Source organism: Equus caballus, chromosome 5 (assembly GCF_041296265.1).
Source record: "Equus caballus isolate H_3958 breed thoroughbred chromosome 5, TB-T2T, whole genome shotgun sequence".
Classification (NCBI taxonomy): domain Eukaryota; kingdom Metazoa; phylum Chordata; class Mammalia; order Perissodactyla; family Equidae; genus Equus; species Equus caballus.
In genome coordinates, this window is record NC_091688.1 from 3,145,845 (window position 1) to 3,170,605 (window position 24,761).

Sequence of the window (24,761 nt, forward strand, 5' to 3'; positions counted from 1 at the left end):
GAACCCTGGGCTGCTGCAGCAGACCGCGCGAACTTAACCACTCAGCCACGGAGCCGGCCCCCAAACCTCCACATATTTAAACAAAGACTTTTGGGTCTAGTGAGGGAGAACTAGCTGCCCATTTCTTTATCAGCCTTAGGAGAGCCTCACCAAGCCTCCAAAGCTGCTTGAATCTTACAGCTTGACTGTCTTCCTTCCCTCCCCTTCCTGTGTTAGCTCCCTGGCCAGCTGGGGGCCATGGTCTCAGTCTCACACCTTCTCTCTCATTGTGCCCTCTGTCTACCTAGATATGTAGTCTTTCTGAGATGATCTCTCATTGCTTTTTTTGCACAGACTTCCTAATAGAGTTCATTATTTCCGAGAAGCGTGGCAGGGGGTGAATTCTACTTGTTTCTCAGCCTTGGGGACCAGCTTCACAGACCGTATCCCAGTCAGCTCCTCTCTGCTGTCTACTGTTCTTAGGAGAGATGTCCTGAGTCTTGGGAAAGTCTTGGGCAAATGACATATACATATGCCTTGGCTTTACAAACCAAAATCAACTGCCATAAACAGACTCTAAGCTGCTACTGGGCCTTAGTAAGGTGCGGTCATTATTACATATGGATTTTTAAAAAGAAAAAAAATCAAGATAATTCAAGAACTTGAGGAAGATTTTTTTGTCATCAGAAATATTTGAGTAGATCTCTGAATGGTTGTTGGACACTGATCATTGCTGATCAGTTTATCGACATCAACCCTATAGATGATTGTCAGTATTGGGCTGAAAAATGTCCCTCCAAAATTCACGTCCATCTGGAACCTCAGAATATGACCTTATTTAGAAACAGGAACCTTGCGGATCTAATTTGTTAAGATGAGGTCAAACTGGTTTGGGCTGAGTCCTAAATCCAATGACTGGTGTCCTTATAGGAAGGTTACGTAAGGACACAGAGCCACACGGGAAGAACACTGTGCGATGACGGAGGCCGAGATTGGACAGATGCAGCTACAAGCCAAGGAACGCCAAGGATTGCTGGCTGCCATGTGAAGCGAGGAGAGAGGCACGAACAGACCCTCCCCTCAGAGAGTCCGGAAGGAACCAGCCCTGTGACACCTTGATTTCAGACTTCTAACCTCCAGGACTGTGAGAGAATAAATCACCGTTGTTTTAAGCCATCGAGTTTGCGGTACTTTGGTACAGCAGCCCTAGAAAATTAATACATTCCCCAAACTGGTGACTTTTTAACTTGTCGGAAATCCCACCTCAGCTATAGACCGACTTCCTTCTTCACACAGGGGCACCTCCGTCCTCCTGCTGCAGGACGAGCAAGTGGACTCTGGGCAGGACATTCGTATACTTGCTATCACCTGCTGACAGTATCAGGTGAGAATAATGTGAGATCATCTGGGGCTTTAGCGACGTTTGGTGACATTTCTTGATTCTAGGGACCGGCATAGGCTGCACAAGCTCAGGACTCGCTTGCAGGTTGTTGACATTAATACAGAAGCTGCATCTCAGTCCTGCCCCAGGCGTGACCCTTTGGTGGGTTAGGGAGCAGCTTCCGGGGGTAAAACAGTGATACATTCTGACACCTTGTGGTTCTGGTTCTTCTGGAATAATTTGCTATCATTCCAGGAAAAGCTAGACACTCATCCCCGTTACAGAAAACAAAGAAGCAGACATTGCTGATGACCACCTCCTCTGGCCGGGGAGGAGGCCAAGGCTCTAACCCAGGTCAGGGCCCGGGGATCGGGACTGGGCACTGCAGTTGGTGGGGCTGGAGGGGAGACCGAGGGGGGCTGAAGTCTGTGTCCTGCCGGGGGCAGGCCTGGGAAGCACGCAGCATCCATTGGAAGCATTGTGTTCAAGGCCTGGGCAGAAGCAAACGTTCGGCCCGAAACCAGCACATCAGGCAGGATGGACTGGGAAGAGCGCTCTCCCGGGGAGAACTCTCCGCTCACAGGTCCTGAGGAGGAGTCTAGGGGCGGGGTGGGGGCCTATAGGATATGACGAGGTTTAGTGCCAGAACCTAGGAGTGGCCTTAGCAGACAAGGGGATCCTTTACCTAATCACTGTCCCCCAAGAGACTTTGGGTCAACTATTCTAAAACCTAATTTATTATTTAACTAGCTTCTAGTTGATATTCCTATGGAGGGAAGTTACTCATTTGGTTACTTGAGTTTTCATTAAAGCCTCTTGATCTTGGAGGACACCCCAGGAAGGTATGAGATTCAAGGGCATGTATTCCATGAATGCCTTACCATTTTTTTTTTTTTTAATGCCTAAGAAGAGCACTGGTTGTACTTGCTTTCAGTTCATTCCGCTATAAATAGTCTTAATTTTGTCCTGTGACACAGAGCTTTGGGGTCTTGACCATTGCAGTAGCCCCCAAACTATTCTTTTATTGAAGATCATCTTGGTCCCACTTGTAAGCAGTCTCCTAGCCCCCTCAGCCCAGCGCTGGAGGCGGCAGAAACTTTAGTTTAGACACATCCTGGGGTGCCTGAAAATGGGACCAAAGCAAAATGCTCTGAAAGTGTTGTCTGGGAAACAGAAGGTATGGGGGACAAATGCAGTCCAAGCCTCCTTGGTGGCAATCACGGTCTTTAATTATCAATTAAGTCACTTTTTTGATTTGTTAGCAAGTGCCAGCTCACAGGTGCTGGTTGAAGTACAGAGCTCAGAGGGAGAAAGACGTTAAACCTTAGCTCTCTGAAGATCAGTCCCTCCCTGGCACCGTCAAACATGCTCTTTTCTTCCCTTCTGTTCAGAACTCTTCCAAAGCTGGGGTTATGAGTGTCTGACTATTGTCTTATCCTCTCATGTCCATGTGAGTGACAGAAAGGGGAAGGGCTGTCTTCCCTGAGGTGGGGTTTGTGAAATACCAGTCTCCATTTACACATTTCTCTTCCTCCTCCTCCTTATTCTAGAACTATACCTCCACCACGAAAGCAGGGACTTTTCTAGAGAGATTCTTGGCCAAGATGACAGGAGATGCCAAGCCTAGTTTTGACACTAGTGTATCTCACTTGGCGCCCTTGAGCAAACCTCTTCACCTCTCAGAATCTCAATTTTCTCACTTGTAAAATGGTAAGAATGTGTGTTCATGACTTGTTGTGTATATGCCGTGTTACGTGATCCCTAAGGCCTTAGGACTCCAGACATTTTATGGTTTCTCCCAGTATGGGCAGAGGTGTGTATGCTTGATGAGGATTTCAGGTTGCAGAGAGTTTAAACACACTGAGAGGAGATGTGGCTCCCAAAGATTCAGTGATGTTTACAGAAAGGCCGCTGGTTGGGTTTGAGGCCTCTCTGTCCCTGTGTCTAGCAGAATGCCTCAATTCTAGTGAGTATTCAAATATGTATCTTTAACGAAGGAAAGAAGAGAGGATGGAAGGGAGGGTGGATGGAGAGATGGAGGGATGGAGTGGAGGGGAGCATCCCATTGGCATCCCATAGTAAGAGTGAAGAGAAGCCCTGAATGGCTCTCCTTTCTGAAATTATCTCCCTACCCCCCACCCCCTCCCAGCCCCGGTGTCTCTTCTTTCTGAGAGGCCCCTCTAAGATCTTAATTCCTCTTCCACACCTTGGGTTCTCTCATTAGAAATAAGCTGCAGGTGGGAACTCCTCACGTCATCTCACCCCCAACAGGAACAACGAGGCCAGGCTTGGATGCCGCTGAGGAGGGACCAGCACACCTCTGAGGACAGGTAGCAAAAGCCTAAGTGGAGTATGAGTGCAGGCAGCAGAGCCCCCCGGAGCTGAGGGCCCCGAGGATCAACGTGATTCTGAAGGTGATTGTCATGGGCGAAGGGAGGAGGCAGCAGGTGCTCTGCCTAGGCCTTGCTGGGGCCGTCCTGGATGTTAGCAGCCATGTTGTTGGCCTGGAGCAGGAAGGCAGTGTAGGCCATGTCAGCTTCCTCCTTGGAGGACTAAGGGGACAACAGGAAAGGAGTCAGTGTTTAGGGCATTGGCTCAGCAGGTGGGAGTCGGAGGGAGGGGATGCAGTAAATACCCTGAATGCATAATCTTGGCCCAAGCAACCCAAGCCTGTGTTGACCCACTGTTTTTCCAGCCCCCATGCTCACCAGCAGGGACTAATTTTGAGAAACGGAAAGTTGCAGCTCCTAAAAATATCCCCTTCTGTCTCACTACCTCCTTCTGACCCGTGGAGTGGAACACCTCTGTTGCCTGGGCCTGTCCCCGGAAGCTCTGCCCACACAGTCCACGGCTAGGCTAGGCCTGTGTCAGCCACAGTGGGTTGTGTTTTTCTTTCTCCACCAGCCCAGAGGTGTTGCTTTTTGTGTTGCTTTTCAGCAACACAAGGCTGGAGAGGAAAGCTGTCTCCAGGACTAACTTGTTCCCCTAATTGCTCCCAATGCTGGGCTCTCTGCTGCTGTGAGGGAGAGTGGACAGGACAACCAGCATTGGCGCCTTGGGATTTGGGGGGCACAAGGGGAGGGTCACAGGACTCCAAAGGCAGGAGTCACTTCTGGTAGGATTTCAAGTAACGTGGCACTTGGCTGGGATGGGGATGGGCTTCTAATGACTATCAAATTGCCCACCACCACCTGCAAATGTCCTCCCAGCCCAGGCAAATGGCTGGTACCCAGCAAGACCCTCAAGGGAGGGTGGCTGACCTGAAGTCCACGGGTCCCACAGCCCAGGAAGAGCCCACACCAAATTGCCGGCGCCTGACATTTGACCTTCCCACCTTGGGGCTGAATCTTCTAGGCACTGGCCTTCCCTACCCGCCAGTCTCTTGCACTCCTGCTTGAGGCTCAGCACCTGCCTCTGCCCCAACCACAGCAACGCCACAGCCAGTAAGATGCGTCTTGCCCTCAGGAAGTTCTCTGGAACACTATTTAAGCTACCTTCCCTATTCTGACATCAGCCCCTACTTTGCGGTAGTTTTTTCCGACGTCTAACTGCAGTCCCACGCACTACATTTCCTTGTCACACGAGTGGGGCCTCAGCCTCCCACCTCACCCTCACCCTTTTCGCCTTCTTGGGTTCTTCGGTCTCCACGGTGTTCTCGGTGGTGGCAATGAACTCTATGTGAAGAGAGGGGATGGATTAGCCCTCACTAGCCTCATATTCCCACCCAGGTGCAGTGTCAGGTCTAATTGTTGCTCTCCCGGGAATTGGGCATTCCTCTGAGTGAGGGACGTACCATCTTTTCCTCCGAGAGTTGTCTCCTGAGAGACTGGAGAGGCTCCCATGTTGTCGTTGGCTCCAAAGTCCCTGGAGTTCTCAAAGTCCGACATGCTAATGTCTGTCCTGTAGCTTCTAATCGAAATCCGGTCTGCGGGGGAGAAAGGAGCAGGTGCAGGGTGGGGGCTGCGTGCACGAGCACGGGCCGTGCTGCTCCTCTCTGAGGGAGCCCGCAGGGCAGCTGAAGGGGGTCAGGGTCTCTGACCACCACCCAAAGCAGAATGCAAATGACCCTGGTCTCTTCCTCCTTAGACAGTCCTGCCCTTTTCACGGATAACCGAGACAACAATCCCTGACCGTTGTCGCTCAGAGCCTTTCAATGCACAGTACCTTGCTTTGTCCTCACAGCCCTTTGAGGTGGCTATTTATTATGATTCCTGTCTTGAGCAGTAAGCAAACTGAGGCGTGAAATGGGGACATGCTGAAGTCACACAGCTGATTAGCTCTCACACTAGGCCAGCAGCGCAAGGGTCTGGGCATCCTGCTCGCCTCTTCCTGGCAGCCCTGCCTCTGAACTGAGACCCTGAGCAATGGGAGATGGCCTTCCAGAAATAACATTTGGACAGCATCACTTCATGTGAGTTTTGGGCACGTGTGGCTTTACTTCCCCCCCCGCCCCACTCTCCCAGAACCTGTTCCTAGAGACTATAAGAGACTGTGGTGGTGGCATGCCCCCACCAAGGACAGCTAAGTCAGGCTGAGGGCTCAGGGTTGGAGGTGGGGCAGGAAGCACCTAGAGACTCACCTACATTCTTCCTGTGCCGGGCTCTTAGCACCCCCACCACGAGGACCCCCAGCGCCAGCACCAGGGCCAGGGGTACCAGGGTGGAGACCACCACTTTGGAGCTCCCGCCTTGTCCTGCAGAGCTGGAATAAGGATTCAGTTAGTTAGTTACCGAAAGGAGAACCTGGGAGTCCCAAGATATGCTGGCAGGTTGGCTGTGGCTAGTTCTTTCTCCCGGATTGATCGACTCCCTCCTCCTGATACAGCCCCTTGCTCTGTTCTTCTGAGAAGCCTTCCCAGACATGGCAAAGGCAAGGACAGAGCCTTTTCTGCATCCCAGGCCGGGGAGAATGGTAAACTGCACCCCAGCCACAGGAGAAGGGCAGAGCTCATCGGCCCCTCGCGAGGCAGTGAGGGCTGCCCCTGCTATCAACGAGCGGACAGGCTCTCCACCTTGGTCCCGGTGACCCAGCCTCAGGTCCTTGGCCTCTGGGATGTTCTCTGAGTGAGAAATCCCGAATCCTTCCTCACCTGCCGGGGTCTGCAGATGCTATGCTCCCACCAGCTGCATCTTCAGGATCCTTCTCTTGCGTGTCCACAAAAAGCCTGGGATCCTGAACGACTTCGCTCTCAACCTTCCTGACACTTGTCTCTATCACATCTTCAGCAGCAGCAGCACGCACTGAGCTGAGAGCTCCAGACCCTGGAGAGAGCAAAGCGGGGCTGGATTATGGTACTGTCTCTGTTGTTTTCCCCCCTTGAGGTTAGGGAGTCTGAGGAATGGGACTTCATTAGGAATCCCAGGGTCAGGGTGAGATCTGAAGGCTGTTAGGGTAGGGTTCAGGATGACACTAGATGTAGTGGAGGGATGGTCTTCTCTAGCTTGTCACAGATGATCTCTGTCCTATTAACACCAAGTTCGTTTCCATCTACAAGGCTCCGTGTCATCGATCCACCTGTGCATAAGGGCTAACCCATCATTTGGGAATAGGAAGAGTTTTCACAGCCTTGAAACCCTGCCCGAGGCCTCCTGAGGGCAGAGCTGGGTGCAATAGTGCTGCCCTCTGGTGGTAGCTTGGTGATGGGCCCCAAGTGAGCCAGAGCCGCTGGACCCACAGACCAGGGCATTTCTAGAGGGACTAAAAATATCCTCGATAGGAGTAAAACATTTCATGTGACATTTTAAAAAGAGGCTTAAAATGCAAACTTACTAGAAGAGGTGGCCTAAATTTTCTTTGTCAGTCCTTGTACATGAAGGTCTCTGGCCCTCTTCTGAGAGCAGGCTTTGGCGGGGGGTACTGCGTGTGATAGTGACTTTGAAATTTCTGTGTGTGGAAGAGCTCTGAAAATGGTCTGAAGGAGCATCCAGGGAGGGGACTTGTCTTGAAGCTGAGGTTAAATAACAAACCCATCTTTTTTTCTTGGAGGGCTTTTTGGAGGGCTAAATGAGACTATATGGGGGCTAAATCTCCCCCAGCATCTTACAGCCAAACCTCGGGGCCACCCCTGATGAAGAAGCTGTTAGGCAAGAGTCTTCCTCTGGGGTTGGGGGCGGGGGGGGGGGCACAGGCTTTGCCCTTGGAGACTCACCTGTTCCCTTCTCCTTGACCGCCACATAGACAGCCACGGTCTCTCTGTATTGAAGGCCCTCCTTCACCCCGCACCAATACCAGCCCTCGTCCCCCTTGGTGACTTGCTTCAGGGTCAGGTTGATGAGCTGGCTGTTTTGGTCGCAGTTCACGACGGCCTGGCCGGAGCCCTCGTCTTGGCTGGGCAGGGCACTGCAGCCTTGGTCGGTCCACTTGCACCAGAATTTCTTGTAGGAGTAGAATTTGCACGGTGAGTGGCAAGTGAGCTGGACAGTCTCTCCCAGCTCAACATTCACAGTCTTGGGCACCTTGAGGTTAGGTTGTCCTGGAGCAGGGAGGGAGGGAGAAATAGGCACAGAAGCTGTCATTGGTGATGCTGCAGGGAAGTGACTGGTGGGGACCTGTATCCACAGCCTGATTCCTCTACGGATGACGTTGTAAGTCCATGCCTTACAGTATACGAAATACTTAAGAAATGTAATTATGTGCCCACGTGGTAATTATTATTGATGACCACTATGAATCAGTCCAGTCTAGCATAGAACATGGAACCTTGACATTGACTTCAGTTTGCTTTCCTTGCTCCTCTCTTCTCTTCTAGACTCAATACAAAGAGCTGCACTCTACTTCAGCTGACACAGTACACACTGTAAAAGAGGCCAGTGATCTTGATAATAGGAGGCGCTGTGTGTGGTCGTCTGGAGATTATGGTGTGTGTGCAGGGAACAGGTGTGAAAATGGGACCTCTCGACAGGTGGGCTCTCTCCCGAGGTCTGTCCCATCTGCATGGAGGGCGGTGAGATGGGAGGAAGAGCAGTTGGGGTGATGCTGTGGCTGACTGGAGGGGTCCTGGGGCTGCCTCCCTTCCCTCTCGCCCCATTTGAGCTCTTACCTTCAACAATCTTGAGCTCCACCATGGACCTCCAGTGAATATCACCATTGGTCAGGCACCAGTAGAAGCCGGCGTCCTGGGCAGTGAGCTGGTTGAGTATGACCGTGTAAGTGCCGTTGCCCGGCTCGTCATACAGCACGAGCCTGCCGTTGTACTGTTCGTACTGGTTCTTAACCAGCCCTGTGCTCTGCACCAACGGTGGGCAGCCGCTGTTTTGAATGTCTTCCCAGCGACACCAGGACTTCACGCTGTTTACTTCCTTCGGGTTGTAGGGGCAGAGCACAGCCACAGAGCCTCCAACCACACCTTTCACCACAGAGGGCCTGGAGGGGAACGTGGTCTCTAGAAGCACAGACAGAGATGTGGTGGAAGAATGGACACATGGTCTGAGCGACCTCTTCCCCACGGCCTCACAGGGCAGGGAGGGAGGTTTAGATTAGTCTTAACCTGGTCTTTCTCAGAAAATGATAAAGGACCCACCAGGACCAGACTCCAGGGACCTTCACCACCAGTCTGGGCATCTCATTCCCTTTCCCACCTTATTCTGAGCAGAGACTGGAAGGAGTTTAAGGAGACACCATCAACCCTCCTTTTTGGGCTTCTTACAAAATCTCCCTCTATATAAGTTTCTGGCTGTTTATTAGCTTGCCCCACAAAAATGGCCAGATGGATTTTCTCCAAATTAAGAAAATATATTTAGAACAGTGTGATTTAAAATATAAACTATGTAGCACAGATAAGTTTAATTGCTGAGGACCCTGAGGGCCGTCTCAAAGAGAAGAATGGCCCTTCTCCAAGAAGCCAAAGCCAAGGTTCAGGGAGGACCCTGGATGACTGACAATGCCGGGGAATGTGGTAAGGACCCGGAGCCGCATATAGAAGTGATGCACAGGGAATGTGAGCCCTGCAAGGGCACAAGGGCAGTTACTTTGAACTGCCAGTACTGGTTTGCTGCTTCTCCTGAGGGCAATTCTATGCAGATGCTCCAGGGTGAGAAGGAGCAGGGCTTTAATTATGTCACCACTGTTGATGTCTTAGAGCTGAGCAGGCTAGATCGTGCTGGATAGCAACCTGAATAGATGTTGGAGAGGGGAATTTAGAGGCTGGGACATTGCCTTCCTGGGAAAGCTTTGAGACCAAGATAAGCCAATCCTTCTCCCTTCTGGATGTGAAGGATGAGGTGCCATCCTGCCTAATGGTCAGGGTGAAGGGACAGTCAGCCCCTGTCTCTCAGCCTGGCACTTGGATTCCACCTTAATTCCTCACCGTGGTTCTCTGAAACCACGACAATCTACAAGTCTTGCCTCTATCAGGAGCTTCGCTCGCCTCATTCCTGTTAATCAGGGAAGCCATCAGAAGGCTGTGTGTTCTAGCTCTCCTGTACAACAGCCCGCGCAGCATCCAGTTCAGGGCTTGTCAGTGAGCAGATATTGTCGACCGATGGAGGAATGTTGAATAGATTCACAGGGAGGGAGCGAGGCTCTCACCTGCCAGACTGTCCCACTCCTTCCCTCCCCCCGCCTCAAGTCTCACCTTCATTGACAAAGAGTTGCCAAGCCTGGATGGGCCGGGATTTCCGAGGCTGACCATCAGAGTTGGCTCCACACAGGTACAGCCCTGCATCCTCCTTCCTCAGGTTGGTGACGTCCACGCTGAAGACGCCATTGTTGTTCTGGGACAGGATCCTGCCCTTAAAGGCCTGATTCCACTGACCCAGAGTGTTGGCGACCAAATTACAGGTTTTCTCTTTATTCTTCTGGCACAGGAATTTGGCCACATTTACCACCTCGGGGCCCAGGGCACAGTCAAATCTCACTGAGCTCCCCAGGTCTGCATAAACCAGCTCCGGCTCAGGCTTCAGCACATGGAGGTCTACGTTGCTCTTATCACCACTGGAATCATCCCCAGCCTGGCAGACATACTTCCCATCATCTTCGACCTGGAGCTGGTCAATGACGAAGAAGAACTCTGTTTGGGTGGTACCCTGAATAATAAGTTTTGCTCTGCCTTCATAGTTGGGTCCCTTGTACCCAGCGGAGTCGATGACTCGGATGCAATGCTTGTCAGCTATCTGCTTGCACACGGACTTCACGTTTGGAAGATTCGCAGAGGTGAAAGGGCAGCTGATGCTCACTTTTCCGCCTAGGTCTTCTGCGTAGACTTGAGTGCCATTTAGGACCCCAGAACCTGCAGGATGAGAGGAGGGGGTCAAGTTGTGATTTCACTTTCTTGCAGCACAGGACTGCTCAGTGTTCCCAGTGAGGAGCCAAGTGTGCCTATCAGCTCCGGCTCAGGTTTCGGCACCTGGAATGTGCACCCCCTCCACTGGGACACTATCAGAATATGTCTTCTAAGGCCCGGCTTTACTGCTGTCTCCTCCGTGAAGCCCTCCTCAAGCAGGCACTAATCTCTCCCTCCTCTGTGCTCTCTTGATATTTACATCTGTATCACTTATTACGTCCAACCTTGTATAGCTGCTTAAGTTCCCTGCAGGCTGGAAGTTCCTTCAGGGCAAAGACATGCTTTCCTCATGTTTGACTCCCCTGCAGGGCCCAGCACAATGCCTAAACATAGTAGGTGCCCAAATTATCGTGCGTTGAAATGAACAGAATGAATATAAGTATAGGGTGGTGGATTTTAGTGTATTGTGACAGAAGTTCCTAAAATTTACAACAATCCGAACATGGAATGGGCTGCATTGTGAAGTAATGAATTTTTCCGTTTAAAGTGTTTAATCAGAGCTCCATACCCGTCGTCTCCAGTGTTCTTCTGGACGTCTAATATAGGGTCAACTCTAAGCTCTCCTCAGCTCTTAAGATTCTTTGATTTTATGAATCTCCATGACCAGTGAAGGAACTCTTTAGTCAGTGCACAGAGAGTACTAGACATATCGCAACGGAGCAAAGCTTCTCTTTGGGAATCCCTCTAAATTTCCTCCCTTAAGACCTCTTTCCCTTCTAATTTCCCTTGATTACCTAAAATGCCCTTGCCATTGAACCCTTGCCAGAAAGATCTTCCCCATTTTTCTCTTTTCTCAATCAGAAGAGGCTTGTTCAGTGGCCCATTCCTTCAGTGCCCTGGTCTTTGGGCAAGAACTGCTCACTTAATTTATGCTGAGAATGTTGATGGACTAATGGGTCCCAGGTAAAAAATGCATTTTAAAACAAACCTTCTGTGACGCAGGTCTTCTTCTTCTTCTTTTTTTTTTTTTTTTTTTGAGGAAGACTGGCCCTGAGCTAACAGCCGTGCCCATCTTCCTCTACTTTATATGTGGGACACTTATCACAGCATGGCTTGCCAAGCAGTGCCATGTCCACACCTGGGATCCGAACCAGCAAACCCCGGACTGCCAAAGCGGAGTGTGCGAACTTCACCCCTGCGCCACTGGGCTGGCCCCTGTGACTCAGGTCTTGATCTAAAGGGTTCGCTAATGGCAGCAATAAGGATCCCTATGGAGCTCTCCCTGCCTTTTCTACCTCCCTCAGCGCATGGACCTCCTGGCTCACTTGCAGCAAACAATGAGAGAACTTGTGCCCTGATGCGCTTCTGAGTTAGAGACTTCATAAAACCCTAAAATGTTACAGGCCCTGAAGACCTAGAAAGGTCCACCCGCCACCCCCAAGAAGGTCCCATCCGTCTTGTTCCTGTGTTCTATTATGAAAAGTCTTTGCTTCTTGCCTCTGGAGGGAGGAGGACCCACGGCCTTCCCCCCCTGCGCCAGGACCCTCTTCTCTCTCGGGAAATTCTCCTTCCAGCTCTCCCACTGCACCTGAGATGATTCCCTCTCACTTTTCCACAGAAGCCCAAGGAGCCTGGATCCTTACCCGGAACGACTCTCAGCCTCACATCAAAGGACAGGCCCCGGTTATTGATGCCCACACCACACTTGTAGCTCCCGGAGTCACCCTGGACGAGATGGTCAATGTTCACCACAAACGTGCCACTCTCTGGGAAGTTGGTGAGGTTGGCTCTGCCCTCATAGTCCTTGGACACGTAGCCGTTGGAGGAGATGAGGGTTGTGCACTGGCCCTTGGGCCCCTGCCGGCACCAGTACTTCCGGGAATGTCGGTTGACGGAGGTGGGTGGGTAGTAGCACTTGATGGATGTGGAGGTGCCTTCCACGCTGTCTATCTCCGGGGGACCAAATATGGGGCTCTTCATGGAGACCACTGTGGGGACAGAAGACAGAGGCTTTCTGAGGCTGGGGAAGGTGAAGCCTGCTGAAAGGATCAGACTGCCCACCTAACACACGTGCCTTCTGTGCGATATTTACCATGTACCACAGCTGAACAGGCGCCGCAACTGGATAAACGGATTGACTAATCATTGTTAACTTTTAGTTGTAATTCCTTAATGATAACCACTTTAAGGACAATGGAATGGCAAACTTATTTAATGATATCCCTTGTTTATAAATAAAACCACTTTTGTGGGGTACTATACTTTTGCCGTTGCTGTCTATTTCCTTATATTTCTAAAAACGCTTTGTTAATGATTGTCTTTTTTTCCAGATAAAAATATTGAGAGCTAAGGAGGATAAGGCATTTCCCTAAAACCCCATAGCAACTCATAGAGATGCTTGGTTCAAGGTCAAAGTCCTTTGTTTATTCCCAGTGAAGACCCTTGGCCATGTCTGTTCCTGACCCCCAGCGCTTGCTCACCAATCCATTTCCATGCCTGTCCTTTCTGCATCATCTGTGTGACTCCTGCTCGAGGGAGTACAAGTACTGAGAGGGGCATCCCTGAGCATGGGCCAGATTTCAGCATCCCCAGGGAACTGAGTCCTGGAGAGGGGTGGGCTGGGACCCGGCAGATGTACCTGGGAAGACAGCCAGCAGGCAGGTGAGGAAGAAGAACATCATCGCTGGTGGCTCCCGCGGGGCTCTGCCACCCAGGCCAACTCCTTGCGAGGGATGCTGAAAGACAAGAACAGGGATGAAGCTCCTATGTCTTCCAAGGCTAGTTGACCTTAGAGTTCCTGTAACACCTGCTTGGTTTTGTAGCTCCAGTAACTGACAAAATCCTGTTGAGACAATAAATGGCTCCGCCTTTCCCGTTACAGCTCAAAGTCCCACCATCCGCAGTGCTTTTTGATCCTTAACGGTTACAAGTTGATTTTTCTTCTCAACCAAGCTGCAAGTTCCTTTGGGATATGGACACAGGTGCCATTTCTTCTGTATCCCCGGCCAGCAGGCACGGTCCTGAGCAAGATCCGTAAGATCTCAGGAACAGCTCACTGGACAATGGGTAGCACCAACAAGTGGCCCCTTCTCTCTGTGTCAGCCCTGGGAAGTGGGGGGCTGGCATATTCTATGGTGTGTTCATATGAGTAAACTGAGACCCATAGAGGAGGCCTAGTGAGGATTAAAGCTGTACACGTGACAATTTAGGTCGTAACCACCATCAGTTGCTCTCCTACCATGTTCCAGGCACTGTGTTAAATAATGCACTTGTATTATCTTACTTAAATTCCATATCCTCCTATGAGGTAGGTGTTCTCATCCACATTTTGCGTAGGAGGAAATGAAAGCTTAAATGTTAAGTGTTTTCCTGAAGGTCACCCAGGCATTAAGTGTGTGGGTGGAGGTTGGGGGAGGTGGGCAAGATTTGAACCCAGCTTTGTCTTACTCCCCAAGTCCGAGTTCTCAGCCTCCCCGCCACACTGTCTTGCACCTCAGACACGGCAGCATGCTCAGCCCTGTCCTTATTCCTGTCATCTGTGGAGTCCCCTCTCCTTATCAAAGCCTTGTCGTTTATACCGCTTCGCTGGAGCTTTGTTACTCCCTTTTAATAAGACAGAATGGATATTAGCACAACCATTTTATGGATAAGAAAATCAAAATCTTGAGATGGTGAACAATATGCCCAAGATTTCCCAGAGACTCGGTTATGGGGTCAGGGTTAAAAATGTGGGTGTTATGGCCTTTGTTATGCCACCTGGTGGGGCAGGGCAGATCAAGATGGAGACGCCAAGATAAGGCCACTCAGAGTGTGCCACGCACATGGACCTGGGGAGGGCAGAGGGTCCCTGGGTCCAGCCTTACTGCGGCTGTCTTCAGGTCCCAGACTGCCGCCTAGAGGAGGAGAGAGAAGTCCCCACTTTCCCAGAGACTTTGACAGGCTTTAAACTTTGAGATGGGCTGAACAAGAAGAGGGTTGAAGGAGAAAATGGTGTTAGCAAGAGCAGGGCAGTAATAGGCACCTTACTTCCGGGCCCTGCCCTCGTTCCCAGAGACTCCCTTCCCCAGCTCTAGCCAAAGGCAATAGATCTGTTTATCTTGGTTGTTTCTTTCCTGTGGGGGAATTTCCCAGCAAAGAACCTTTTTGTTTCCTTGTGGAGATAAAGGTATTCTGTTTCTCCAGTTCTCTAGAAGAGTAAGGGGGGCAGGTCAGGGGAGGTGGGGACAGATATGGGTGTCAGGTGGCAGCTGGAGGCTCTCTTGATTCCAGTTAATTCCCCCAGACCTTTCACACCAGGCCAATGATTAGCCTTAGCCAAATGCCAGTGTCAGCCCCAACCTGGACACACTCAGGGGACTCTAGCTGGGGGACCCCTGGAGTATGTGCCGCAGGTCATCTGGGGAGAGGGTTTCAGGTGGGAGCAGGTGTCAGAAGGTGGGAAGTCTGCCTCCTCTGGGATGCTTGGGATGGGCTGGCTGCAGAGTTTCAAAAATCTACCACCTGCCATTTGCACTGGCCTTGGGTGCAGCGGCAGGTGGGAGGACAAAATGCCGTGTGCTTTTAAGAGCCCAAACCAGCAATGGCTCTCCTTGGTTCTAGTTGCTGTTCTTACCTTTAGATAGGCAAGCTTCCTAATATTTCTGTGAGGCAGGCGTGGATCTGCCCGTGGGCTGAGCTGGGGAACGCAGCCTCTGGGTTAGTAAAAGTGATTTACTCTGGGCTACAAAGAGTTAGCTGCCAGGTTTTCCAAAGTGGGGTTCTCGACTTCCTGCCCAGGCTTCCTCTCATTTGTGACATGCTTGGATGGCTGTGAATGTCCACATGGGAGGAGGACACGTGCATGTACCCATTAACCCTTGCACAGCCTCAGGCCCAGGATGAAAGCATCAGGCATGCACAGCTGGAAGGGCAGATCTGGCAAAGGGTGACCTTGGTGAGGAAGCACATGATCTAGTCCCAGGGGAGATGATGGGAGGGCAAGGGCACCCACACCCTCAGGAACAGAAAATCTTTGCCCAAAGCTAAACTTGAAACACAATTTCTCTGGTAGCAGCTGAAAGGGCCCTGGGCTTTGAGAATCATTAGATCTCTTCCTCTCAAAACCAGCCATTCTCCCAAACCCGGGAGACTCAGGTCTCAGGGAGGTCCCAGGTCTGCAGTGGCCAGAGCTGGATTTAAAGAATTTGCTTAAGGAAGGAAGGAAAGAGCATGCCATTTATTGGGCACCTGCTCTGCACCAGATGCTTGGCGAAGGTTTTTTCTTATATGACTTCATCTATCATCACAGCAACTCGAGAGGTAGATATTATCTTCATGTGGCAGACGGGAAATCTAAGATTAAAGAGATCCTGGCCCCGACACCCACAGCAGAACTGGATCATTACCCTATTTGCACTCTGTGGGTGAGCAGAGGGGCCTGTTCTTTTGGGATATACATATGCTAGTGTATCATAAACACAGGCACCTTTTCTGGTCCTTAAAATAGGAGTTGTTTTACTCACTGGTGAGGCTGGAATGTTCTGGGTCATTCTCATTTTACCAAGTTACTGCCATTGACATAGTCATAACATATGTCTACATAATTGTGGATTGGGGCAGGGGTGTAGGCCAGGCTGGAGAATAGAGTTTGTCTCCTTATGAAATTAATCTAGCTAGCTCCCCTTCAGTTAGAGTGACTGATTTTCAGCTATCATGGCTCAGAGTCCAAACCTTTCTGCTCTTAGATTTCCTCCTTTTTCAGAGAGAGAGGGATCTCCTGGTCCAGGTCCTGGCTTGGCTGCTGGTTAACCACATGGCCTTCAGCAACTCTGGGCTCTTCATCTGTCTGGTACACAGCAGAGGGTCAGTCTGGGCTCTTACAGCCCCAGGGGCTTCAAAGGGGATAGAGAGCAGGGGCTATGGGGACCTGAAGCCAAGTTGGCAATTTCAGACAACTCCCTGTGAGCGTAAACAAGTGAAAACAGAAAGCTTGGAGCCAAGAGGAGTGGGGAGCAGCTGGCCTGGCTGAGGAAGGGCTTTCATCAGCCTGGACTGAATGGGCCCCTTCCCCTGCTTCCAGGAGAGCCGTTGCCTGAGGCCATCTGGGACTGCCACTCTCATCTTCCATGGGTGCGAGGGCCGAACACAGATGAGAGCGAGGGTGAAAACCGCAGCTTCGCTAGGGGAGGGAGAGCAGTCTGTGTGTTTGGAAGAGCCTCAGACTTGTAACGACGGGCGGGAGCTGAGGAGAGGTTGCGTCGTTTGTGTAAGCCCCGCGGTGTGAGAGAGTCACCAAGGCAGGGCAGTGCTGAGGGAAGGGAATCGGAACTCTGGAGGGCAGGGAGATGGAGAAATAACAGCCAAGGGGTCTGAAGAATGTACAAACTAGAAAGATCCAAGGCTTTCTGGTCCCATCCCTGTCAAAAGTGTCTTCTATTAATGCAAGACTTAAGCAGAAATTAAGAATTTGAAATACCAGCTCCACAAGGCTCTGGGAATAAGCCTATGGATTTCCAGATGGTCTTTCAACAATGACTTAGAACCCCTGTGATTGACTCCAACCCATCCTACCTTGACATGTAGGTATTTATCTCATCCAGTCTACCGGATGGCAAGCTCCTGGAAGGCAAGGACCAACTGAGATCATTCTCTCCATCCCCACAGTGCCTGGCAAGGACCAGCTCTCAGCAAAGACCGACCAGACTGGGAATGGTTACATCCTCATCCCCTTGCCAAGAAAGGTGAAGTCGGGGCTGATTTCTCTCACTTTGCCAAATGCCTTTTTGTTCTGGGCACTCAAGGGACAGTAGCATGAAGAGTAGCCTGGAGGATGGAAGTGAACCCAGAGGTCCAGAGTCCTGCTTTGTCACAGGCTATCAGGAAAGCTCTACCACTTGGACAAAACATGCTGGCTCATCTCCCCATCTGTATAATGGGCCTTATAGTTCCTGACTCATCTAGATTGAAGGGCTACTGCAGGATGGGAAAATATGGGGGCAGATAATGGGATAATGTATATGGAAACACTTTAAATAGCATAAAGTGCTCTTCAACTCTAAGAGGCTACAATCACTCTTAAGCACAGGAGGTGGGGGTCCGTGCACTTGGCTTTCATGTTTGCACTGCTCTTGGAGAGTGGCAAGAGCAGGGACCCCTCACTGTGGCTCTCAGCTCTCTCACGGTGGGGGGGCTGTGTGATTTGGGAGCCGGTTATTTAAACTCTTTGAGCCTCAAGTTCCTCAACTGTAAACTGGAGATAATTGTCCAGAGAGTCGCTGTAAGGATTAAATGAAACGACATACATTAAGTCCTTAGTATGGTGTTGGGCTTAAAAAAATGTTAGTTCCTTTCCCATCTCTTCTCTAAAATCAACACAGTCTTCTCTTTTTCTTGTTCTAGAGTGAGAGGAGAATAGAAGTCTGTTTACTGGGCGTCCTTTGAAGACTAGAGGTGAGCTGTCTATGTTGGACCAGCATAGGCTGAAAGAGGAGACACTCACTATGGCCTAGGGTAGAAGTGGGGGATAATAGTTACAGCAAGCACATGTTGAGTTATTTTCAAGTGCTTTACATGTGTCAACATTTAATCGTCCCTAGCAGCCAGGGAGGTAGGGTAAAATGTGCAAGCCCATTTCACAGATGAGAAAATTGAGGCACAATTTTGCCTCCTCTGAGGGAGGTAAGAAATTTGCCCAAGGTTACACAGCTGGCAAGTGACCACAACAGGACTGAAATTCAGACCCTCTGGATCAAGAGCGAAGCTCATAGCCGCTAGGCTAGACCGCGGAGGGTCTTGAGGTTGAGAGGAAGCAGTCAGGAGAGGAGGGAGCAGGAAATTCAGTTTTAGAGGAGAAATTAGTCCAGTTCTCTCCTCTCTGCCTTTCACGGGAAAGGTAGTTCCTGTGAAGAGACGCCTGAACCCAGAGGTAGGTGCCAACGGAAATTTCTTCCTGAAAAGTAATAATAGCTGCTATTTATTTAGCACCTACATTGCGAAGGGCACATGATGTTTGTTTCCTGTAACCAGACACCTTGCCTCCAAAGCTTCTTTCTACTCTATGACCCTGTGTCTGTGCCAGTGACTTTGGGACCCCAGCCCATCCAGAGAGAGGGCAAGACACAGATGGGGAAGGGCTCCACTGAGCACACGCATGGATAATGCTACTTTTTTATTTTAAGAGGTGGGTATTCTGTTTTTCAGGTGATGTCAAAATGTCCCCATGACTATATCAAAATGGCTGCACCAAAATGTCATTGTTCGTACTTACTGGGTGACCTTACACCACTCACGTTAACTCACGGAGTCTTCATTTCCTCAACTGTAGAATGGGCTCATGATACCTACCCCGTCTCTACCTTCCAGGTTTGTTCCAGGTGGGAATGAGATGAAGCTGTGAAAGCCCAGGGTAAGTGGATTTACTGCATGGAAGCTGCTACAATGGCACTATTTATAAAATAAAGCCACAGAGGTCTAGATGCGCCAAGAGACAGGCAATGATCACAGACCCAGTTGCTTTCCTGCCTCCTGGTTCAGTACTCTTTCTGGTACATCACTAAACCCGGGGCCAGGGAAGAGGATGGATGGAGAGTTCCAGAGTTGGCTCTGGGCAGACCAGACAGCTGCCTCTACCCTAACTCATGAGTTGGCATATCCTCTCTCCAGATGTTAAGGAGCCTGTAATTCCCCTAGTGAAGGGGGAGAGTGATGATGAAAAACAGTGCAAGCAGCTTGGGTTGAGGAACTGGGGGTGGTGGGGGCTGGAGCCTGCACAGCTGCGGCAGTTGTGTCGGAGGGTCCCATGGCAGGCTTGGGGATGCCATCATGATGAGCAAGGGGAGAACACGGAGGGAAGGGAGGCCCATGTCTGAGGCCTCCTGGCTGGAGAGCCAGGAAGAGCATCAGGACTTGGGAATGCTGCCTGTGTTTGGAAGGGGACTCTGCCGCATGTCTCACTTACCCTGGAGGACCTCCTTTTCCCACCAGAGCAAGGACAGGACAAGACGATGGTGCACTATGCTTCAGGGTGGCAGGAGTCTACTGGAGCAAAGAGGGGTTGAAATCGGAAAGGATCTCAGAGCCTCTTTGAAGCCCAGAAAAAGGGCAGCACATGCCGTCAGCAGAAAGCTGGAAGTGGACAGCTTCAAAGACCAGAGGAGAACCTGCTGTGTGTGGGTGTGTGGGCACTTTACATGCCTTATCTCATCCAGTCTGTCTGGGGCTCCATAAGTCCTTGAGTAATTGAACTAAACTGAAAAACAATTGCGATTTTGCTCTGGAGGTTACAAAGCAACTTCACACATATTTTCTCATCTGAACCTCACATCGACCCTGAATGATGGGTGTTATTTATATCCCCATTTTACAGATTAAGAAACTGAGGCTCAGAGAATGATTAGGTGACTGGCCCAAAGTCATACAGTTAAAACTATGGAGGGGCTGGTAAGGAATTCAGGGACCAAACTCGGAGAGGAACTACACACGCTGACCACAGACATTCCTGCTTCCCACCTGCTGATATTTCGCAGAAAAGTGGGGCGGGGGGCTTCCACACACGTGTCCTTACTCTCCCTCGAGGGCAGACCTCTACTCCCCCACCACACGCTCAGGACACAGGCTTTCGCCCCTGTCCTCCTCACCCACTCTCTGTAGGCCGAGAGTTGTGAATGAGCCACCATCCCTGGGTCCTTCCCAGATGGCATCCCGTCCAGGGATCCCAGAGCAGCCACACTTACTTTTACCACTTCCTTCTCCCCAGTCGACTCGGTTTCGGGGGCACAGCCTGTCAGCCAGACGGCAGCCCCTGCCTTTCTAGAAGTTGCCAGCAGGACACTGGATGCTGCTGCCAAAACCGAAACTGTGTGCAGTGCTGGACCCACACCTGGGCTCTTAAAGGGACACTCTCCCCCAGGCATGGCGGCCAGCCAGGGGCACGTGACTCTCACAGATCCTTTCCTTTCAACTTTCCTAGCTGGCTCCATTTGCTTCCCTTTGACCTTGGGGAGACTCTGTTACTTGGGGATTCTCCATCATTGCAGCTGCAGGATGCAAGACAGAGCATCAAGCCTGAAGAGCCTGTTCTGCCGCTCTCTAGCTGCAAGACCTTAGGCAAGTCACCTTCACATTTCTTTTCATCTGGAAAATAGGGATAGTAATTACCAACCCCACAGGGAGAAGATATAACCAGACATTAGATGTGAAACACATGGCCCGGGGCATAGTATGAAATTGATGTGCATTCGATGGGGCACAGGTGGCAGGGATGGCTCTCAGTCCTTGGTCTCACGTCTCCACTCACTCGGAACATCGCCCCACTCCCTAGGATACTTAGCCTGGATTAAGTCCACTCTTTACTCATCTTTTGCAAAGCGCCTTTTACCAGCTCCAGCGCTTCCAGCCACATGGGGGGCCGTGGCTCTTCCCTTTCATGCCCTGCAGGAATTAAAGACTCTGGCTGCTTCTGGGCTCCCCTGAAAATGGCGGACCTTGGAGTCTTGTTGGGAGCTGGGCTTGGCACCACAGCAAAGAGGGCACTGATCTGCCGAGCCGGGTAGAAATCTCTTTCTCTTAGTTGGTCCTTGGAGCAATCTCTCTCCCTTAGTTGGTCCTTGGAAGTCCCCCGGACACGGCCTGGTTAGGACTCCCAGGCAGTCCCCAAAAGATTTTAGCAGTCCTGCATCACACGAGTGAAGCCCACTCCCCAGCACACACGCACATCCCCCACCCCCCCACAGCCCCACACAGAAGCCTGCCCCATCCTACCTGCGCGGGGCTGACCAGGCTCTCCCTACAGTATCCTGCAGGCCAAACCCCAAAGGGGAAGGAGGAAAGGAGAAATAGAACCCTGGAAAAACAGGGCAGTCAGAGCCCTGGTCTTATTTTAGCTAACCACTCACTCGTGGTAGGGTAGCAACCTGGAAACACAGATTTGACAGTATTTTCTATTATGGAGCTTAATTTCAGACCCCAAACCCAAAATCTGACTGACGTAAGGAAAAAATTGCCTAGTCACTTCCAGGCAAACTCGATCCAATTCAGCAATACCTCTGTCACTTCACTCCTTATTTAAAACTCTGTCTCCGTCAGGATTTCCTATCCTTCTTGTCTGCCTTCTCTCCTCTGGGGCTTATGTTAGGTGTGGGGTAAGTGGGCCCGTGAGGGGTGGCTTTGCCCGTGATGCTTTGGGAGCGCTGGGAAGGAGTGCTCCATTACTTTGGTCTGCTTTGTCATAGTGCTGTGTTGGCCTTGTGCTCCAGAAGGAAGTTGTCCTGTCTTTTAAGATGGAACTCGACTTGCAGTCATTGGGCCTTTATCCCTGTTCATCCGAGAGGTCTGGTCCACTCTGCGCTCTCCTTGTCTCTACTGCTGGGCTCCTTTGGCTAGGACTTCCAGGCCCCCTCGGCCCTTCCTTGCCGTTCCTGTGGGTGCAGGGTAAGTTTGGCCAATCTGTGTCTCTCTGAGCCTTGGGGACATCCTGTGCACAAAGCCTCATTCTCCCCTAGAACCCCTTGTGGGCTTCTGTGCTCGAACATTCCTGTGTAATTGGGGCTGCAATGGATATTGGCAAGACTGCTGGCTACCAAAGTCCTGTATGGGACAAGCCAGCTGCAGCCCCCCTTGGCTCCAGCATCTCCAGACCCTTCTAGATCTCTCTGTCATTATGGATCTCCTCTCCTCGCTTGCAGCCGGGGACTACACCCCATGGTGGTGGGTGGGAGGGCACAAAGATACACCAACAGCTAAGTGGTCTTTCTTTCCCCTCAGCAATCTTTCTCCTCCCCAGTTCCAGGGTCTGTATCTAGTGGGAGGATGTAAGGGGAGATGGAGATGGTGTGGGGACAGTGAGGGAATAAGCCTGGTTCTGCCAGACTATGGCTTCCTTCAAAGGTTCTCTGTCTTATGCCTTTCTCCTTTAGAAGTGGATCATTAAGATATTTGTAGATTTTGTTTTCTTATTCCTCGTTAACTCACATTCCCCAGAGCAGGGGGTAAATTGCGTCTAGTTGTCTGGGCTGGTAGGAGTTCAGGGAGGCCCATCCACGAAACAGCTGCTCTCATGCTTCCCCGGGGCCCCCAGATCTCCTTCCCTGCCCCCTTATTCTATGATGGTGGGATCATGTCCTGGTGTGTGTTCCCAGGAGTCCCCATAACTATCTTAGCAGACTGTGTCAGGCACACACGTGTGTGCATGGGCACACACACGCATGCACACACACACCCCTGAAGCCCACCTGGCCCACTGGTCCAGCTTAGGGAAAGGGGAACATGAGAAGCGGAACCTGGAGAAGAGCCAAGAAGCAGAGTCCTGCATCCTGTTTTGGGCTCAGCCACATGCTAGTGGTGTGATTGGAGTCCCCCAGCTTCCCCTCTCTCACTGTGGTTTCCCCATCTGTAACTCAGCGGCTCTAAAACATCCCAGTCATCAGGAGGGAGGGACTGGCCAAGAGGGCCAACAGCCCAGCTCAATAGTAATGACCATGACAGCAGTAATCGTACCTTCCAAAACTTACGTCACTTCATCTGCTTTAAAAGCTCCCCTTCCCTTTTAAAATAATAACATGAGAAGAAAATAGTGATCAGAAGAACGTCTTTTCATTTGATTCTCATGGCTCAGGGACTGGCATGAGTCAGTGTGGGGAAGTGCAGAGCCCTGGTCTGGGGTCAGAACCTCTGTGTCCAGGCTCTGGCTCTGCCTCTAACTGGCTAAGTGACCTTTGCCGAATTGCTTCTTCCTTTAGGGCTGTGGTTTCAACTGTTAAATGGGAGGCTGGGCCAAATGGTTCCCAAGGCTCCTCCGGTTCTAGGATTCTGGGTTCTGGTTGAGTACTGCATTAGTTTCCTGTGGCTGCAGTAACAAATTATCATAACCTTGGTGACTTAAAACAACAAAAATGTATTCTCTCTTAGTTCTGGAGGCCAAAGGTCTGAAGTCAAGGTGTGGACAGGGCCATGCTCCCTCTGGGGGACTCTGTCCCTCACCTCTTCTAGCTTCTGGTGGCTGCTGGCATTCCTTGGCTGGTAGCTCTATCGCCCTAGTCTCTACCCTTGTGTTCATCCTGCCCTCTGTGTGTGTCTCAAATGTTTCTCTGCCTCTCTCTAATAAGGACCCTTGTGATGGCACTTACGGTCCGCCCAGATGATCCAGGAGATCTCCTCATCTCAAGCTTCTGAACAGAATCACACCTGCAAAGACTCTTTTCCCAAATAAGGTAACATTTACAGATTCCAGGGACCAGGGTCGGACACGTCTTTGGGGGGCCATTTTTCAGCCCACCACAAGCATCTACTATGTCCATGACCTGTTTGAGGTTCAGGGAGATGCAAGACGTGCAGGAGTGTTCATCCATGTTCCCCAAGGGCACGCGGTCTGATGGAGGAGTCATTGCCCCCACACACCACTGCCAAGGAGCAACACCAGCTGGGCAGCAGCCAGGACGAAGAGGCAAAGCAGCCTTGTGGACAGTGTATCGGCTCCAGCCCCAGAGCACCCTGGGTTCACGTCCAGCCCCTGCCACTTGCCAGCAAGTGGACCCTTGACAAGTTACTTAATATCTCTGAACCTTAGTTTTCTCATTTATAAAATGGGGCTAATTATCCTCCCCCATAAGTATGTTACAAAGATTAAGTATAATTTGTGCAGTGGCTGGCATCTAACAGCTGCTTATGATTCAGCTTCAAATGAATGGGACAACACAGCCTTTCAGAACAAAGAGTGATTCCCCACTGATCAATGAAGAGCTAAGGGCCCAGAAGTGGAATGACTTGTCCAATTTTGCACAGTGAGGCAATGGCATAGAGGAGTCGAGAACCAAGGTCTCCCAATATCGGGCGTTTCCCTCCAGTTCTCCAAGCTTTCACTCTTCCGACAAATCTTTTGAATTGTGTTTCCACAGGCAGCAAATGACTTCTGTTTGCACCTTTGATTGATTCAGGGATTGGAGAAGACCAAGTACACAAGCACATGCAGGTCCAGCTCTTCAGGTTGGTGGCATTAGCTGATGCTCCAAGGCCCTAGGTTGACCCAGCGCCAATAGAGAAGGGGAGGCCTGAGCCATACAATCCTTCCCCACCTCTCCACTGCCCTTCCAACATTGCTCACTGTGGATGCTTCTTATGAATGTGGCTTTTCCCAGAAGAGTGAGATAGGAGCGGACAGATGAAATGCCTATCACTGCTGTTTACTGCCAGCTCTCTGCTCCCATGTGA

The 24,761-nt window shown here is 50.9% G+C and overlaps 1 protein-coding gene and 2 long non-coding RNA genes across 10 annotated transcripts in view; 2 read left to right on the plus strand and 1 right to left on the minus strand.

The window, feature by feature from the left end:
• The first annotated feature begins 439 nt into the window (after nt 1–439).
• LOC106783136 (uncharacterized) overlaps nt 440–24,761 on the plus strand; it is a 33,029-nt gene continuing 8,707 nt past the window's right edge. Inside the window, exons 1-9 of one of the 6 annotated variants that reach the window (XR_011438448.1) lie at nt 440–1,174; nt 1,276–1,363; nt 17,142–17,299; nt 17,958–18,008; nt 18,921–18,963; nt 19,542–20,663; nt 21,788–21,986; nt 23,660–23,764; nt 24,449–24,536. This is a non-coding gene — a long non-coding RNA (uncharacterized lncRNA). Of the gene's footprint in view, nt 1,364–17,141; nt 17,300–17,957; nt 18,009–18,920; nt 18,964–19,541; nt 20,664–21,787; nt 21,987–23,659; nt 23,765–24,448; nt 24,537–24,761 lie in introns of all 6 variants that reach the window. The other 5 variants (XR_011438450.1, XR_011438446.1, XR_001380714.3 and 2 more) reach the window with 5 other exon arrangements.
• PIGR (polymeric immunoglobulin receptor) lies at nt 2,315–20,461 on the minus strand. Of its 3 annotated transcripts, none has more exons than XM_014739413.3 (12): nt 20,291–20,446; nt 19,516–19,592; nt 13,219–13,315; nt 12,224–12,568; nt 9,933–10,586; nt 8,400–8,741; nt 7,509–7,832; nt 6,450–6,621; nt 5,940–6,061; nt 5,154–5,285; nt 4,976–5,034; nt 2,568–3,912 (listed from the first exon to the last, which is right to left on the minus strand). In XM_014739413.3, exons 3-12 carry the CDS (start codon nt 13,259–13,261, stop codon nt 3,817–3,819), a joined length of 2,289 nt encoding a protein of 762 aa, XP_014594899.3. In that variant the 5' UTR covers nt 13,262–13,315; nt 19,516–19,592; nt 20,291–20,446; the 3' UTR covers nt 2,568–3,816.
• Nucleotides 6,532–10,282, plus strand: LOC138924005 (uncharacterized). Its single transcript, XR_011438451.1, has 2 exons — nt 6,532–6,651; nt 8,109–10,282. It is a non-coding gene; the product is annotated as an uncharacterized lncRNA (long non-coding RNA).

Bases quoted from the DNA above. Each gene is read 5' to 3' on its own strand.
- PIGR (XM_014739413.3), bottom strand. From the start codon at position 13,261: ATGATGTTCTTCTTCCTCACCTGCCTGCTGGCTGTCTTCCCAG. The intron at 6,622-7,508 runs GTGAGTCTCCAA...TGCTCTCTCCAG, and splicing joins GGTCAAGGAGAAGGGAACAG to GGTCTGGAGCTCTCAGCTCA. The intron at 5,286-5,939 runs GTGAGTCTCTAG...TCTCCCCCGCAG, and splicing joins CCGGCACAGGAAGAATGTAG to ACCGGATTTCGATTAGAAGC.